Consider the following 15,629-nt stretch of genomic DNA (forward strand, 5'->3'; position numbering starts at 1 on the left):
AGTCTGGAGGCTGAAAGATGAATTAACGGTGTCTGTGGCTCCTGCATATTTCACTGAAAAGTCTGCTGAAGAGTAATTACTGTAATTCCTTAACGGCTCACTGAAGTGTTTGGATCCGTTAAGGAACTTTATAAACAGTCACAGGACATATATGTCCCGAAAGCGCAACGAGAGAGAGATGTCTACAGAGCCGGGAGACAAATTTGCTTCATGATGCAGGATTTCTTCAAACTACCACTTTTTTATGAGTTATGTAGAGAAGTCTGACAACACAAGTTTCCTCTCTGCGTTGGTGTTTTTTAACACACACACTTTGGAAGCTTTTACACTGCAGCTTTAAGTGGAAAATGGCCTTCATACTCCCACTTGGGTCGGGGTAGCTGGGCAGGGTGGGTGTTTTCTTTCTTTCTTTTTTTTCTTTTTCTTTCTTTTTTCAAACCAAGGCCCCTCAAGATGTCTGACATGTTTCTGCAGGACCACAGGCCACTGGTTGGCGCACAGCAAAGGCTTGTGGTGGGCTGTTTGTCTGTGTGAAGCTGGCATAGCCTCCTGTTCCCCTGCATCTGTTCCCCATTAGCAGAGCCGAGAGTATAAAGCAGGGAGCTGACAGGAGCTGAGGACAGTCTAGTTCCTGCCTGGATCATGGGGTTTACTGTCTGGCTGTGCGTGCTGTGCCTGCAGGCGAGCCTGCTGTCACACGCCTTCGACTTCTCAGGAGCAAGCCGGGGAGAGCTGTGTGTCAGCGGACAGACCGCAGACGGACAGGTAAGAGACGCACTTCTAATGGATGTGATAGTTAGCAGAAGACAAGGGCATTCATTATGTATCAGTCATCATCTCTGCTGCCGTGACACGACCGGGGTAAGTACAGCCTGTTTGAGCCCATTAAATGCTGTTTGCTTGCTGTTAAGCGACATAATAACCAACTTTTAACGCAAATGAAACTGAAAAGAACTAAAATTATTAGGCTCGTGTAAAGTAAGCGTGCTTTAAAAGTTGGTGATACGTCTCTAATGTTGCGTTGAGGTAGATTTGATTCCAATTTTTACTATAAATTTGAGTTAAAGTACAAACTAATAATACAAAGTAGCTGTTTGTAGTCTCTTTTGTAGAAATAATCCATATCTCCACTCACTGAAAGCTTTTAAAATATGTCTAGCACATTTGTTACTGTTCACCAGCATTTTCTCTTATTAAATATGAAGAAGCTTAATAAATGGATGATCTCATAAATGTTTAATAAATGTTTTTAAAAGTTTGCACTTTAAGTAAAAGTTCCATACTTGTTTCATTTGTTTCTGCTCAGACACAGCATGATTAGTGTTTATATAATAGTTTGGCCAAAGGAAACCAGTAAGTTTGCTGGAATGTAAGTATGTCCAGTCTGGCTCCTTTAGAAAAAAAAAAGGCTGCTGTGGCGATTATAGTGGCCAAATGTGTTTCGAATGGATGGAGACGTGTACAGTCTGACCCTGACCTGTGGAGACATATAATTTTTTTTTCTTCTTACAGAAACAAACTCTCATTGTAATGGTTTTTACAGCCATAATGACACTCCACCAAAAATATACCCTTCTGTGGAACAAAATTCTTCAGCTCCCCTTTTTTTGGCTTTTCATGTGGCTGCTGCCTGTTAAACTTTAACTTCGTGGTTAGCGTTTTGCTGTGGACAGTCCTCATGTTCTGTCCAAAGTAATCACCCTCATCTGGACAATGCATTTGACATCAGGAGGAGAGAGAGGGATTCTCACCCACACATGAAAGAGTCTGAGTGGGGAATTCTGTTCCGTGTGATGTAGTTTGTGCCACATATGTGCTCTTCTGCAGCAATTATTTGTAATGTAATTACAGCACACGCAATTACAGGCTTCATATGTGGTGGGAGCTAACTAATACCAGCAGCAGCATCCTTTTCAGGATATATTTGCTGCATTTGGTTTAGTTTACTTGCGTTTCCCTTTTCTCACCAAAAGGCACTTGTGTTTGTAATGGAGTGGTATACACTAAATGTGTAATTTATGGGACTCGTCAGCTCATAATGTGCGCAGCAGCAGAAAACTGGATGGATTGTGGCAGGGTCTGATGAATATCCTAAACATACACACTTAAAAAACATAGCACTTTACTTTATGAGGTCATCAAGAGCCAACAGATAACAGCTGCAGCTTTATTCTGCTCAGACGTGCTGTCTTGTTTGGTGATTGGAGTCCTGAAAAATGACTTGTTTTGATGAGTTATAACATAAATTATGATGTATTGTTAGATGGGGCAGTGTGGCCTGGTTCTTCTGGGATAGGAGAGTATTTACACACTGTGAAAGTGACTGAAAATCTAATCTCATTCACAAATAATCACGCAGTCATTGTCATCAGTGGAGAGAACAACTTTTCCCAGAAGCCACAGTAACTGAACTGTACTGGAAAATGAAAAATAAAGCATGAGTGTTGACTTTCTTTTTTGTCCCCAGTCAGATGATCAGACGCAGCAGAGGGGGCTGCCCTTACCTGAAGGACTGGTATGTGCCACTTCCTCTTTACTCTCACATCTTATATCAAATTCTTTAGTTTCCTTTTGAAGGAAACCTTCTCGGAGGAGGTCTAAACACAGGGAAACTGCTTTATGGTCACAGGAAGTCCACTGCTGAAACAAGATAATGAAAAACACATAGTGGTATAAGAAACTGAGAAAGAGAAGACCAAGACTTATAGAGGGGAATTAAATGGTGTGGAAAGGGGTGGTTGTGACAGGCTCATTTTTCATGTCTCTACGCCAGAATTAGTCACTATGTTTTTGTGTGACTGACCCATTCTAGGGAAAAGTGGTATTTTTGAACATGCTGAGGGAATGTATCTAAGTTTGGCACATACAGGCAAGAATAAAACACCTTACAAAGGACATTTTTGGCCATAAGAAATCATAAGACAAAATCTTGCACAAAATCTAATAGAATAATGTATAAAGTGATAGGATTTTATAACTAAAAAGATTGAGAACTTTATTTTAACAGTAATCTTTCATGTCCATCTATTAAACTACGTCAAAAGCCTTACTACATTTATCTTCCTGTTAAAAGGGAGTTTTTCCTTCCCACTGTCGCCAACTGCTTGCTCATGATAGTAGGGTTTTCTTTCTAATATTGTAGGGTTTTTACCTTACAATATAAACCACCTTGAGGCAACTGCAGTTATGAATTGGCACCGTATAAATAAAATAGAACTGAATTGAAACACGAGTTTGGACAGATATGGATATTACTGTCAGTCCACAAGTTGCAGATCTTATTTTAGAAGGCAACACATAACTGTGTTAATCAATGCAAACTGCACGACTAGATGATTGGGTTACTGATAGAAATGGTAATATGATGTAACTGTCACAGAGACATCAGGCAGTGAACCTGTAGAAACACGCTCTCCGCGAGCTCACATGAGCATTGCAGCATGTGCATCCCTGCAGCTTCAGATATAGAAACAAACAATAATGTATGCATATTGCAATTAACCTTCAGCTCTGAAGTGTACAGCTGTTGTGCCACAGCCAATTGTAAAATATTCCATCCCACAATGCTGAAAACAGAGGCAATCAACAAAATGTAGGTCAACAGCAATCACTGTAAGTACTTTAAATGGCATCACGAATGATTGCGAGACAAATATTTTGCAGCTAACATAGTCATCTTTGTGTTCAGCGAAATGGAAAAAGAGGAGGAAGTATTATGCTGGAAATGATCTAGTTATTTCCACACTTGTGTAACTTTGTGGTAAATTTGTAACTGTGCTGCAGACTGTGCTGCAGGGCGATGACTCCACGAGCCTGTGCCGTTTATTCCCCAAAGTCCCAAATGGCAAACTGAAACCTGTTGTTTCTCAAAGTGCCAATCCATTTATTTGGAAGTTGAGAAGCTTAATAGCAGACTTTATTTTCAGCAGATCGATGCAGGAAGTGGTTGGACCAGTAACAATAATAATGTTGCAGTTTCCTCCTTTCAATGTTGCCGCTTGACTTTAAGCCTTCTCAAAGAACAGAGGCTGGATGTGACCAGGAGCAGGATAAGGAGAAAGGGCCAGGCTCACAAACTATCCACTGCACACAAGACTTGACGCACGTTATCACACAGAGTAACAGGAGTTGTTTCCCTCTGTGGTTGTGGTTGTGACTGTCTCATCATTGTAGGTTTTCTTCAGACGTAAGAGACAGTTGGAGCAGAGAGATCACACCCACCTGAGTCACTCCAGCCTGCCCGGGGCCGTCTCTGTCAAAGGCTTCCCTAAAACTCTCATCCAGGTAAATCATTCTTGTTACTCACAAGGGAGTCAGAGGGAGAAAAAGCCTAATGCGGGGGAGGTGGTGACTGGTTCTTAGTGGCGGTGGCAGCTGCCGCATGGTCCAGAGAAGCTTTAGTCATAGTGGATCATATGTATATGCTGGGGGAAAAAGAAGAAAAGAAACCACATTTCTTACCAACTCAGTAAAAGTAAAAATGAAAGCATTTGTGTTAGACCAGTGCTTCACTGAAGGGGCGACAGCTGTGAGATGGTCACAGCAGAAGAAATGGATGTGTGCATGTATGTACTAATCCCTGTGTCCGGGGTTTCTTAGGCTGATAGGTCCCGGCGACACTTGGTTACAGCTGCAAGCAAGAAAAAGACTAAGCGTAACAAACTCCGCCCTGGCTCCTTCTCTCTCATCATCAACGACAAGGAAACCACCCCCGTACAGGTGAGTCTCCATGGCAACCTCTGTGCAGAGAAACAGCTGAGGCCGGATGTGCAAGCAGTCATAAGGCCACCTTATATGGTTTTATTGACTCAGATTAGTGTGCTCACCTGTATAATCTGTCCGAAATTGCTTTTTTTTTTTCATATCGGGCAATCATTCAGACGGCGGCGTTTCAGTTTTTTGAGTGTGAAGTTATAATATATGCATGAAGATGCAGAAATGACAAATTGTAAAACGCACTGTAACACCGATTTGTCTGGGATCGCTTTTTCAGTTGATCAGAGTGAGGAGACAAGTGAAGCTCGATCCAGCCAAGAGGGGGAAATCGGGTCGCTCTGGAGCTTTCTCTGTCCTCGTGAGTCATTTACAGTGTTTATTATCCTGCACGCTGCTTTAAAAATAAAACTCTGGCGTGCTGTGTTTAAACGACGTTTCCCTGTGCTCTCCAGGGGGATCCTCAGACCGATGGACAGAGCGACAGAGCCGAATGGAGCACATAAAGGACAAGAACTGGAGAACACACAAAGAAAAAAGTTTCTTGTCATTCTTGCAAAACCTAACAAGGGCCTGCGCTCAGTAGAAATGTGTCCAGATGTAACCCCAAAACGTGTGGAGAAACCGACCGCTGACATGGACAACATTCCCAGTAGAAAAACCTCTGTTCTGTTCTTCTTGTTCTAACTGTAAGCTAGCTTACATTTATCAGCTGGTCTACATTTACATGGATACTTTTATATATAGTTTTTAATTTCTAATATATTCCTGCATGTTGTTGTTGTTTTTTTCATCACAAAAAGATCCTATATTAATATTCTTCTTTGCCATTTTGTTGTAACCTATTTAATCACAGAATCCTTATGAAGATTGGGGTTATATTTTTGCAGAAATCTCCTCTCCTGTGTTGTTGTATCAGGTTTCAATAAAAGTTAAGAACAGACGTATGGAGTGGAGGTTTTTTAATGTTTAAGCACTTCATGCTCCACTGGAGGATTGCACACATTGCCCTTTTGTCCCCCCAGAATGACTTGTTATGTTTCTATTCAAATATGAAGGATTATTAAAAGGGGAGTATCAGGTAGGCTGAAATGCCACTAAACCTTCAATTACAGATGGCAAGTGTTACAGGTATAGTGCATTGCTGGCCATGAAAAGCAGCAGGATAGACCAACAGGAACCTGAGAGACTCACTGATCCATTAACATTACAGCAACCAAGGGCAAATGTGAGAGAGAGAGAAAGAAAAAAAATCCAAATGTAGTCCACGCCATCTGTTTCAGGAGTCAGACTTTTTTTTTCTATTTTAATATCTTGTGTCATTTCTAATTCATTTGGCCATGAATGGAAACACATTATGGTCTAAACCATAAATTCAGTTTGAGTGTTTCTGCAGGACGCTGACGTAAAAATATGCACAAATTCACATGTTTTGTGGGCTGCTCCGTATTTTGGTAGATCAGATTTAACAAACACCTGCGTCACTACAGTGAGGAAAGCTATACGGGAATGACTTAATCGATGGATGAGGGGCTGAAAATCAAAGAAATAAAAATGAAATATGTACAGAGAAAATCCCAACTAGGAGGAAATCTGATGGAGAAAACAAGCCATGCAATCTAAGTGAATAGAGTGACTCATCCTCCTCTCGTTTACTGATCAAAGCCCACAGCTCATGACGTAGATACACGGTGCTTACACTCTTTTTTTATGGTTTTATAGACCCATACAGAGGCACACAACAAAAAAAATGCTATTTATTCACTTGGAATTTTGCCCAAAGCACATAAACGGCGCTAGAAATGCTTCAGCAGCTCGCTCTGGCAAAATATAGACACGCATAAGGCCTGGAGCCGGTCGTTCAGTCACTGGATAACCTGAATTAGCTGGTTGTGAGGGGCCTCTGTGTCGTTTTCGTCACAGCCCACAGCAGCATGGCATCCTGATTTCTCCGAAACACTGACGCAAATTAAGACCAATATCTGATTAATCCCATTTCAGAGCAACAAGACAGACACAGCCCGAGCCGACTCCTCTGTAAACACACAAGCACATAGATTTCTGTGACAGCTGCCAGCAGGATATCATTTGACAGACTGTACCCTTGAGCTAATGCATCCTGGGAACTCCTTATTGATGACCTGATAGAACAAGGGGGGAAAAAGTGTTCTCACTATCACCAGACACGGATGCTTTGAAAATAGATTTCAGCTTTATAAAGTCATTTTGTCTTAATGATATAAATGTTAGTTTGAGGGTGAGTCCACACACTATGCGTCATCATGTGTGGCCAACACAAAGAGATCCTCGTAGATGTGTTTCAGTCATTCGTTGCGGTGGTGACACTGGTGTGTGCGGTGTTGTTTCCACTCTGCTTTGGCTGCAGTCATCGCTTTGAGAACAAAGCTAATGTTAATCACGGCTAAAAAAGTTACACAGAAGCACTGAATCTATAGAACTGTGGTGAGAAAGCAGAGCCACATGCGAGATTTTCCCATAAAAGCTCAGTCAGGTTCATGCATGTAGTTTGTGGCTTGCAGTCAACATCTTCAATTTCTGGAAACCACTACGTAAGTATTAGTTTCTTGTTGATGAGTGCATCTCTTCCCAAACAACATGCAATGGGGCAAACACAGTCAAAAGCAAGTTCTGTGAGAGTCTGTGCTTAAGAAAGTTAGGCTGATTTTCATAACGGTATCAACTTCTGTTTTGTTTTATTTAAAGAATTAGGATAGTTTTCATTTTCAATCATGCACTATATTGACGAAAGTATTTGCTCATCTGCCTTCACACAAATATAAATGTGAGTAACATCCCATTCTTAATCCTTACGGTTCAACTCCTCTTGGAAAGCTTTCCACAGATTTAGAAGTGAGTTCATGGGAATTTTTGACAGTTCTTCCAGAAGTGCATCTGTGAGGTCAGACACTGATGATGAATGAGAAGGCCTTGCTCACAGTCTCCACTCTAATTCATCCCAAGGTGTTCTATAAGGTTGAGGTTGGGACCCTGTGAAGGCCAGACAAGGTGTTCCACACCAAATTTGTGTATCCATGTCTCTATCAACCTCGCTTTGTGCACTGGAGCACAATCATGTTGGAACAGGAAGAGGCCATCCCCGAATTGTTCCCACAAAGTTGGGAGCAGGAAATGATCCAAAATGTCCTGGTATGTTGAAGCATTAAGACAAGATGTGGATTATATATGGATTATATATATATATCAAAAGACCCAGACCCAGCGTTTTGAGTATATATGTATATATATATATATATATATATATACACATACATACATACATACTGAAAACGCTGGGTCAAAAGACCCAGGATCGTGACAATCTGAGGGCCACATAAAATTTGAAGGTCTGTAGCGATTGGCTCTGGAGAAAGTTGGCTAACATTTGCTGACCCCGATTTTACGCGGGCTATCACTTCTTGGCTTACTTACAGTTGCTTCCACTTTGTTATAATACCATTAACAGCTGACAGTGGAACATGCAATAGAGTGGAAATTTCATGACTGGGCTTGTTGCACAGGTGGCATCCTATCACGGTACCAAGCTGGACTTCACTGAGCTCCTAAGAGCAATCCATTTCTTTACAAATGTTTGTAGAAGCTGTCTGCATGCATTGGTACTTGATTTTATACACCTGTGGCCATGGGGATGATTGGAACAGCTGAATTCAGTGACTGGTATGGGTGAGTGAATACTTCTGACAGTATAGTGTATACATTTTAGTAATAACAAACTTAGAATCCCAAATCTGGGAGTGAAAGAACAGCTAATTTAGATAATGAGACACCAGAAGCAATTCAGATATGCCTGCTGTTGTTGCGCTCATATTTCCACCAATTAGAGAAAAAAAATCTATTACATCTAAGCAGGAGCATCCCAGAATGATGAATAGACATATCAGTAGCACTCCTCAGAGAGCTCTTTTTTGGCATGATGACAGCACAGACTTCGACTGCAAAGACAATATCTGTTTAATGTAATTAGGTTCCACAGACATCAGGGGGGCTTTTTTGCCACTTTTTTTTCGCACTCTTTTATGTTTGTCTGTGTTTGTCTGTTGTTTTCTTCCCGCTCTTGCTTTGGCACATCTACCCTTTCTTGCTCACCCACTCAAAGCCAGGTCATTCCTTGAGTTTTCTTTTTTTTTCCTTTTTTTCCAGTGGTCTCTTTAGCCTGGAATGAGAAAGCATGCAAACTCTACCCTCTATTTGTGAGGCAACACTGCTAACCACACAGTCACCATAGTGTCCATGTGGAAACTGACTCAAGTGAACTTAGCTTGATTAGCCAGGGCTTTTGGTGCTTACCTGATTGTTTTCTCTGTACTCCAGATCTTCCTAGACACATGTGACTCATGCCAACCAGAAGAAAAAGACACGCACACACTAAACTGTCAACACCACTCACAACCACTACCCTCCCTATACAACCTTTGTCCTACTTCACCCCCTGCCAGCTTTGCGCTGACCTACGAAGCCTGCCTGGCAGTTATTACAACTTTGTCTTTTACAATAAACACCTTCAAACCATATGTTCAGTTATAAAATCCTCATCATCTCTGGAAGGTTCCTAAGTGTTGAAAAATGTTTTGCATTACTGCAGGCAGCACGTGGCAGTAACGTACACCCATAAGATGGTGCAAGTTACCCAAATAATCACTCTAAAAAGAAAGGTTACTTAGTTACTTTCTGAACTTGCTAAAGTCATTCATACTGTTTCCATCTGCAGTGAAAATTCAATGATGCATGATACAAACATTGAAATTAGGTCTCATCTTCTCACAAAGTGACTAAATTAGTGTATGACAGCTTGTGTTTATCACATAGGCCAGCTGTTTGAACTCTACTGATTTTCAGACTTTGGAAATTCAGCTAATACAAATTATGGCAATGTTGATTAAACATTTCTTAAAAGTGACAAAAAATGCTGCAGACCCTCTGTAATGTGCAATTTTAGTGTAGGCTGACAGGTCAAGACAAGGTACTCCCCACTCAGTATTCCTGGGGTGATTCTCATCTCTCCTCCGGTCCCGCTGACCTTAGACTGCCGCCACACTCAGGCTGAATTTGACTCCTTCTCTTCATCTCCTGTCACTTCCCATCAGATCAGATCAGATTCAGGGCGTTGGCCGTCTTCCCGCACCTCTTCTGTCTCTCTTCTGTGGACTGACATCACCTCCCTTGAGCAGCTTCTCTAACTCTATCTGTCAAAACTTCCTCTAACTGCTGTCACATTGGCCCAGCCCTGTCACATCACTCTGACCCTAATGAAGAAAAGGCAGAGAGAGACGGAGAAAAACAGATGTATGTTCGAGATTTGCTAAACCTCAGTATCATTGTTGTAATGTTAGTTCAATATATCTCCCTTCTGCCCTTTAAACATATTTTGCAGCACAAGAGCTAGGCTATTTATGGTCCAACACAGAATTCATTGAATTTTTAAGGCCCTGTCAGCTGATAACAAACAAAGCCTTCATATGCACATCCAGAGGGAGTACCCTGTCTGCAATCCCTGCGTGTAGTCCTGGAAAGGTAATGTACAGTCTCTAACACCGCCTGAAATATGACTTTTAATTCAAATTTCTCATACAAATTACAATAATACAAAATGTTATGATAGAATATTGAAGAGAGCCTTGAAGCAACAAGGCTATATTACTAGTGGAGTATAATCCTAACACTTAAACCGCTGATGCTGCTAATCATTTGCAACTAATAACTGTAACTAATCATTTGATCAGTGCATTAGTGATAAGCCTACAATGACAAAAATTGACTAAAACTGCATTTTAACATTTTATTACAAGTTTGTATGCTAAACATAAAGGTCAAACTTGATGATTAGCATAGATTAGCTTAGCTTAACAGCAAAAAATGTTGTTTAAGACATCATATTATGCTCTTTTTTTCCAGCTGTTTATTCATATTCTTGAACTCCTCTAGAGTATCTTTGCATGAGGCATGTTTTAAAATAACACTTATTTATCTTATACTAAGACTTGGAGCAGACTCTCAGTTCATCCAATCTCTAAAACGAGCTCTTCTCTCATTAAGCTAGCCCTCTTCTGATTGGCTGCTCCTTGGAAACAGAAAGTTTGAACAACAGGTGAGTGGGGCTCCTGCTCTCAGAACCAGATCCATTCCCCTTAGTACCAGCTGATCAGTGTTTAAACAGCACAGCCTTCATGAGTATTGTTGCTGACCATTTCCATCTGTTCACGATAACATGGTCTTACAAAGAGCTAGAATTGAGGAAGTCACTACCTTAGCAAGCTGTTTGGTTTTTTGTTTGTTTGTTTTTTAGGGATATTAAACAATGAAACATGACTTTGTTTTAGAGGTGCTGAAAGATTTTGGATTTATGTCATGAAACAGCTGTGTGACAGGCAGGATTTGGACCCAAATGAAGGACTCAGGAGACAAGAAATTAACTCAAAATGCACCTTTAATGCTTATGTATCTTCCAAAATACAAAAACAAGGTAGGATTGGGGCCAAAAATGCTAAACTCATCAAAGGGAAACCACAGAACAAGGGGAGAGCACAGTGTTGAGGGAAAACCAGGTTATGATGAAAGATGAAACAGGTGGGAGCACAGTTGACACTAATCACAAAGGACCAGACAAGGGAATAAGAACTAAATATAAAACATGAGGGGAAATGACTGTCAAAATAAAAGAGGAACTATCACTAACACTTAGACAGAGACCCAAACAAACCAGCTTAACACTGAAACAAGACTGGATGAACAAAGGGAGCTCAAAAGGGAACTAACAAACCAATAAACAAAACCAAAGCAAGGAAGTAGAGGCACAAATTACCTCATAAGCACACAGGAAGCTGGAAAAGCTATAAAACTGGAATCTAAACTCTTTCTCAAAACAAAAACAAATTATGAACCCACAAAAACTAAAAAATCCTGGATCCAAGACCTAGGCGCTGTGATCATTTAATAGATACAGGCAGAGTCCTCTATTTTTTCAGCCAAGTTAACCTTTTTTTTTTTAGCTTGAAAAAGTATTGAGAGATCACCTAACTCTCAGCAAGAGTTACACACACCTTAGTGAAATTTGGTTTGTAGAGCACATAATGACTGGAAAAACACAGGGAGAAAAACAGAGTTGATCTCTGAGAGCATCACATCACCAAAACAGGTTTTACAGCCTGTTTTCATGTCAGTGACGATTTTCTAAACGCTGTGGTGGATGGTGATGGAGGGCTAAAAGAAAAAAAATGCAGGATTTTGTCTATTCCATCCCAAGGCTATTCATCTGTGTGGCTCTCCTTGAAGGTGATGGATGCCTGCTGAGTCACTGTCATGGCCCAAATCTCTGCCCTGCACAGCACATTAAAGCAGAAAATATTGGTAAGTTTTACCCAATGCCCACTATATAGATCCGTGGAAAGCTGATTTATTAAGAAGGGAATATTCGCAGACAGTGTGGACCAATTTCATAGATACAGATTAAAATAGGACAGCAAAGAGAAGTGATGATAAATTGGGAGAGGAGAAATTTTTTGTAATACATTTTAGAGGATATGGAGCAAAACTTCACTTAAATCCAAGCTTGGTTATGATTCAGCTCCAGAAACAGGGCGTAAAATGGGAGAAATGGGCACAGAGACAGCGAGATGAAAGCATGTCGGGTGGGTTCAGCTCAGCCTGAGCAAAGCACAGTGGAAGTTGAGTTCCTCTCATTTTCTTTCCTCTTCGTGACATTAAAGGTCATCGCAGGCTGTGAGGTGGACAGGGCTGTCAGCGGAGACGGGAGCTGAGGGGACAGGCAGGGGAGGAATTCCAATCAGCCCAAGCCATCTTTGGAGTTACGTGCTGAGAAGTTCTTAGAAAAACTATGAAAGGCAATTGTGTCTACGCAAACTCAAAGCATCAGTGCGGAGGGATGGACGGTCAAAGCGAGTGATAATAAGGGCTGGGGAGGCAGGAAATAACATACCACTTGACTCTTGCTTCCAGCCAGCACTTCATTAGCTTTGAAGCCATTCGTGGAAATTACAGAGGTCTTAAAGTGGCAGGATGATGTTCCTGTAGGTGAAAACAAGGGTGGAAAAGGAACATTACATTCCTCACTTACATTCCTCATGAGCAACAGAGTAATGGAGTCTCTGGGCTGGGAAATATTATGAATAAGCGCCGTGAGAGAGCAGCATAACACATTAGGTCACTGTCTCTACGTCTACAAACCGCTTCAGGGGCCTTCGGTGATGAATAAGAAGAAAAGTAATTTTGGCTTGTGGTCGGAAAAAGAAACCTGCTTCCAATTTTCAAGCCAAGTCTCGTGCGTAGACGTCTTTTTTAAAAGACCAAAGCAGCGCAAAATGACTTCTGATTACTGGGAATGATTACAGCTTTGCAAGGTATAGCGCAGGCTGCTGATAGAAATCATCCACGCCTTTTCATTCCACTATCTCTCAGTCTGTAGCTGCTTCTGTATCACATTATTATCTTTGGTATCTGTCAGCGTTTGCAGAATAAGTGCATCAAAAAGTAAACATCCCGTACCATCGCTGATAAGGAATAAAATGCCAAATGCTCTCTGGGAGCTGACAAGACGAGAAAAATACTTTCAAAAACTTCTCAAAGTTCAGCACAAGGTCCGTAAGGGGGACTGGTGGCAGCCAGGCCAGAAACATATTAATATTTTATTCCAGCCTAAATGTCTCTTTGAACCGTGTGGTCTCACTCTGAATTTTGAAGTCGTAAATAGATGTTTCAAAGCTGCAGAGCGGCTTGCACTTTAAAGGTCCTGAGAGGACAATAAATCATTTGGTCACACGTTCCGTAGCTACACCGGCCCTCTCTGGATCAAACAGCTCTCTCAGCATCTCTGTACCACTCTGCTACTCAAGTATGAAGTTCAAGATGAGAGAGAGAGCTCTGTGAGGACTTACATTCCTATAAGTGTTGCATAATCCAATTGTCATACCACAGACATATCAATGACAAGGTGCATAACAGCTCAGCCTTACTTGAATTTAATCATCTTTGTGGATTTAATAAAATCCCACAGAACTATCAGATCGTCTCTGGTGGTTGAAAATCTACACGCTCAAACATTTCTGCAATCAAGTCAATACCAGGGATTCTTGTTCGACCCCCCTGGAGGAGAAAATTATGGCTGTGAATGTCATCCACAGTATAAAGTAGCTTCCCATAGTCGGTTTAGTGGCTCATTTCCTTACAAAAGGAACTCTTACCTGAGTGGAAAAATAAAGACTCGGGTATGCAGGGTTTTTACTGATACTTTAATATTTTATCTCTCAATGCTGTTCAGCAGATTCTCTTTGTTTTGTTTTTACATGTTACTAGAGACTGTTCTCTGAGACTGCGGTTAATGTGTGCTACAGTCACAGTAGTGTAACCACAGCTTGCTAAAGAGTGCCCTCTTGTGGTTAATTTCTATAATGTCTGAACCATTGAGTGACTCCAGCAATTGCCATGGACATTATGAATTAATTAATAAATGAATGAATCATCTTTATTGGCTTTATACATAGAACAATGAAATATGGTTTGAGATCTCTTAAGATAAAAAAAACAATAACAAAAATAAAATGAATGCATAAATAAAGGATGGAAAAAGAAAAGAATAGATGGTAAGAACAGATGAGATAAACAGCATCATTGTAAATGATTTGGCCAGTTTAAGGTGTCAGAAGTGTCCTCAGTGCCAACTTGTGCGTTATCTGTATTGAAGTTTCTATGATATGTCTATAATTAGTTGTGTACTGTGATGATAGCTAAAAACTGTTCCTGAGGCTGTTGGTTCTTCTTCTTATGGTCCTGAACCGTTTGCCAGGTGGCTCTAGAGTGTTCTGTGCTTATTGATAGTCTACCTTCTACTTCATGCTGATGCCCAGGGAATTACCCTTGACCTCCTGAAGTCAATAATCATCTCTTTTGTTTTTGAGGTGTTAACAACAAGCTCATTGTCTCTACACCACTCAGGCGGATGACCCACTTCCAGCATATAGGCACTTTCATTCTTGTTAAAAATTAGGATGAAGTCCAAATCGACAATTTCCTGAGTTACTTGCACACAGGAGGCACCAAGCAGGTTACCACACACAGCACAATAATCTGGCATCAAATAAGGGGATGTCTCCATCTTAAAACAGACCAACTGCAACCAGGTGTGTAATCAGTGATGCTTCTCGGGTGTGAAGTAGTCAGGGTGGAGACAAGGGCAAAACTCCTACTCTGAAACACAACAGACACACAACACACACACACACACACTTACAGAAAGGACAGGGGCGGACTTCTAAGCACATTGCAGTGGCTTTCATCTAACTGTTGTGTATATTGTTGCCACACTACTTTTAAGAGAACTCTCATGAAGAGAGCTGCCCAACGTTTTAAGATTTGTTTCTGATCTGTTTCTAACCTCTCCTCCAGACTCCACCTGGCCTCCATCCGCCAACACCCAGGAATTGTCAAACCAGTCTGGGTCTTTTTGGCCTCCTTTATAGGCAAGGAGGGAATGTGCCAAGTGTACTGGAGACTTAAATAATCTATTCATTTTAAACATTCACAGAATTGGGACATTTTCTATACTTGTGCTAATGTCCCCACTGTTAACTTATCATTATATTTATTATATATTATACATTATATATTTATAATGAAAGATTAAGCATTGCTTTAACTTATTTAATCCTTACTTGATATTGAATTGTTATTTCAGAGGCTGGGGGGAGCCACTGGCTATTTAGTCAGCAGTTGCTAGTGCTCTCAAGGACTGGTGTGTGCTAGGTGAAGATGGAGACTAGCCATAGTGGCTTATTGTCAGGTGCCCTACAGGGCTTGTATACCAGTGCAGAGCTGTTTCTGTTTAGTTTAGGATTATCTTTAAGACTTGGAGAGGTGTTATTTTTTCC

At 40.9% G+C, this 15,629-nt stretch overlaps 1 protein-coding gene across 1 annotated transcript; it reads left to right on the forward strand.

Moving 5' to 3' along the window:
• The first annotated feature begins 436 nt into the window (after positions 1 to 436).
• si:dkey-12l12.1 lies at positions 437 to 5,656 on the forward strand. The gene is made up of 6 exons (XM_040044327.1): positions 437 to 765; positions 2,468 to 2,515; positions 4,174 to 4,284; positions 4,600 to 4,719; positions 4,994 to 5,074; positions 5,169 to 5,656. Exons 1-6 carry the CDS (start codon positions 643 to 645, stop codon positions 5,217 to 5,219), a joined length of 534 nt encoding a protein of 177 aa, XP_039900261.1. The 5' UTR covers positions 437 to 642; the 3' UTR covers positions 5,220 to 5,656.
• The last annotated feature ends 9,973 nt before the right edge of the window (positions 5,657 to 15,629 follow it).

The sequence above is a fragment of the Simochromis diagramma genome, unplaced genomic scaffold (assembly GCF_900408965.1).
Source record: "Simochromis diagramma unplaced genomic scaffold, fSimDia1.1 OVJJ01000602.1, whole genome shotgun sequence".
In the NCBI taxonomy this organism is placed as follows: domain Eukaryota; kingdom Metazoa; phylum Chordata; class Actinopteri; order Cichliformes; family Cichlidae; genus Simochromis; species Simochromis diagramma.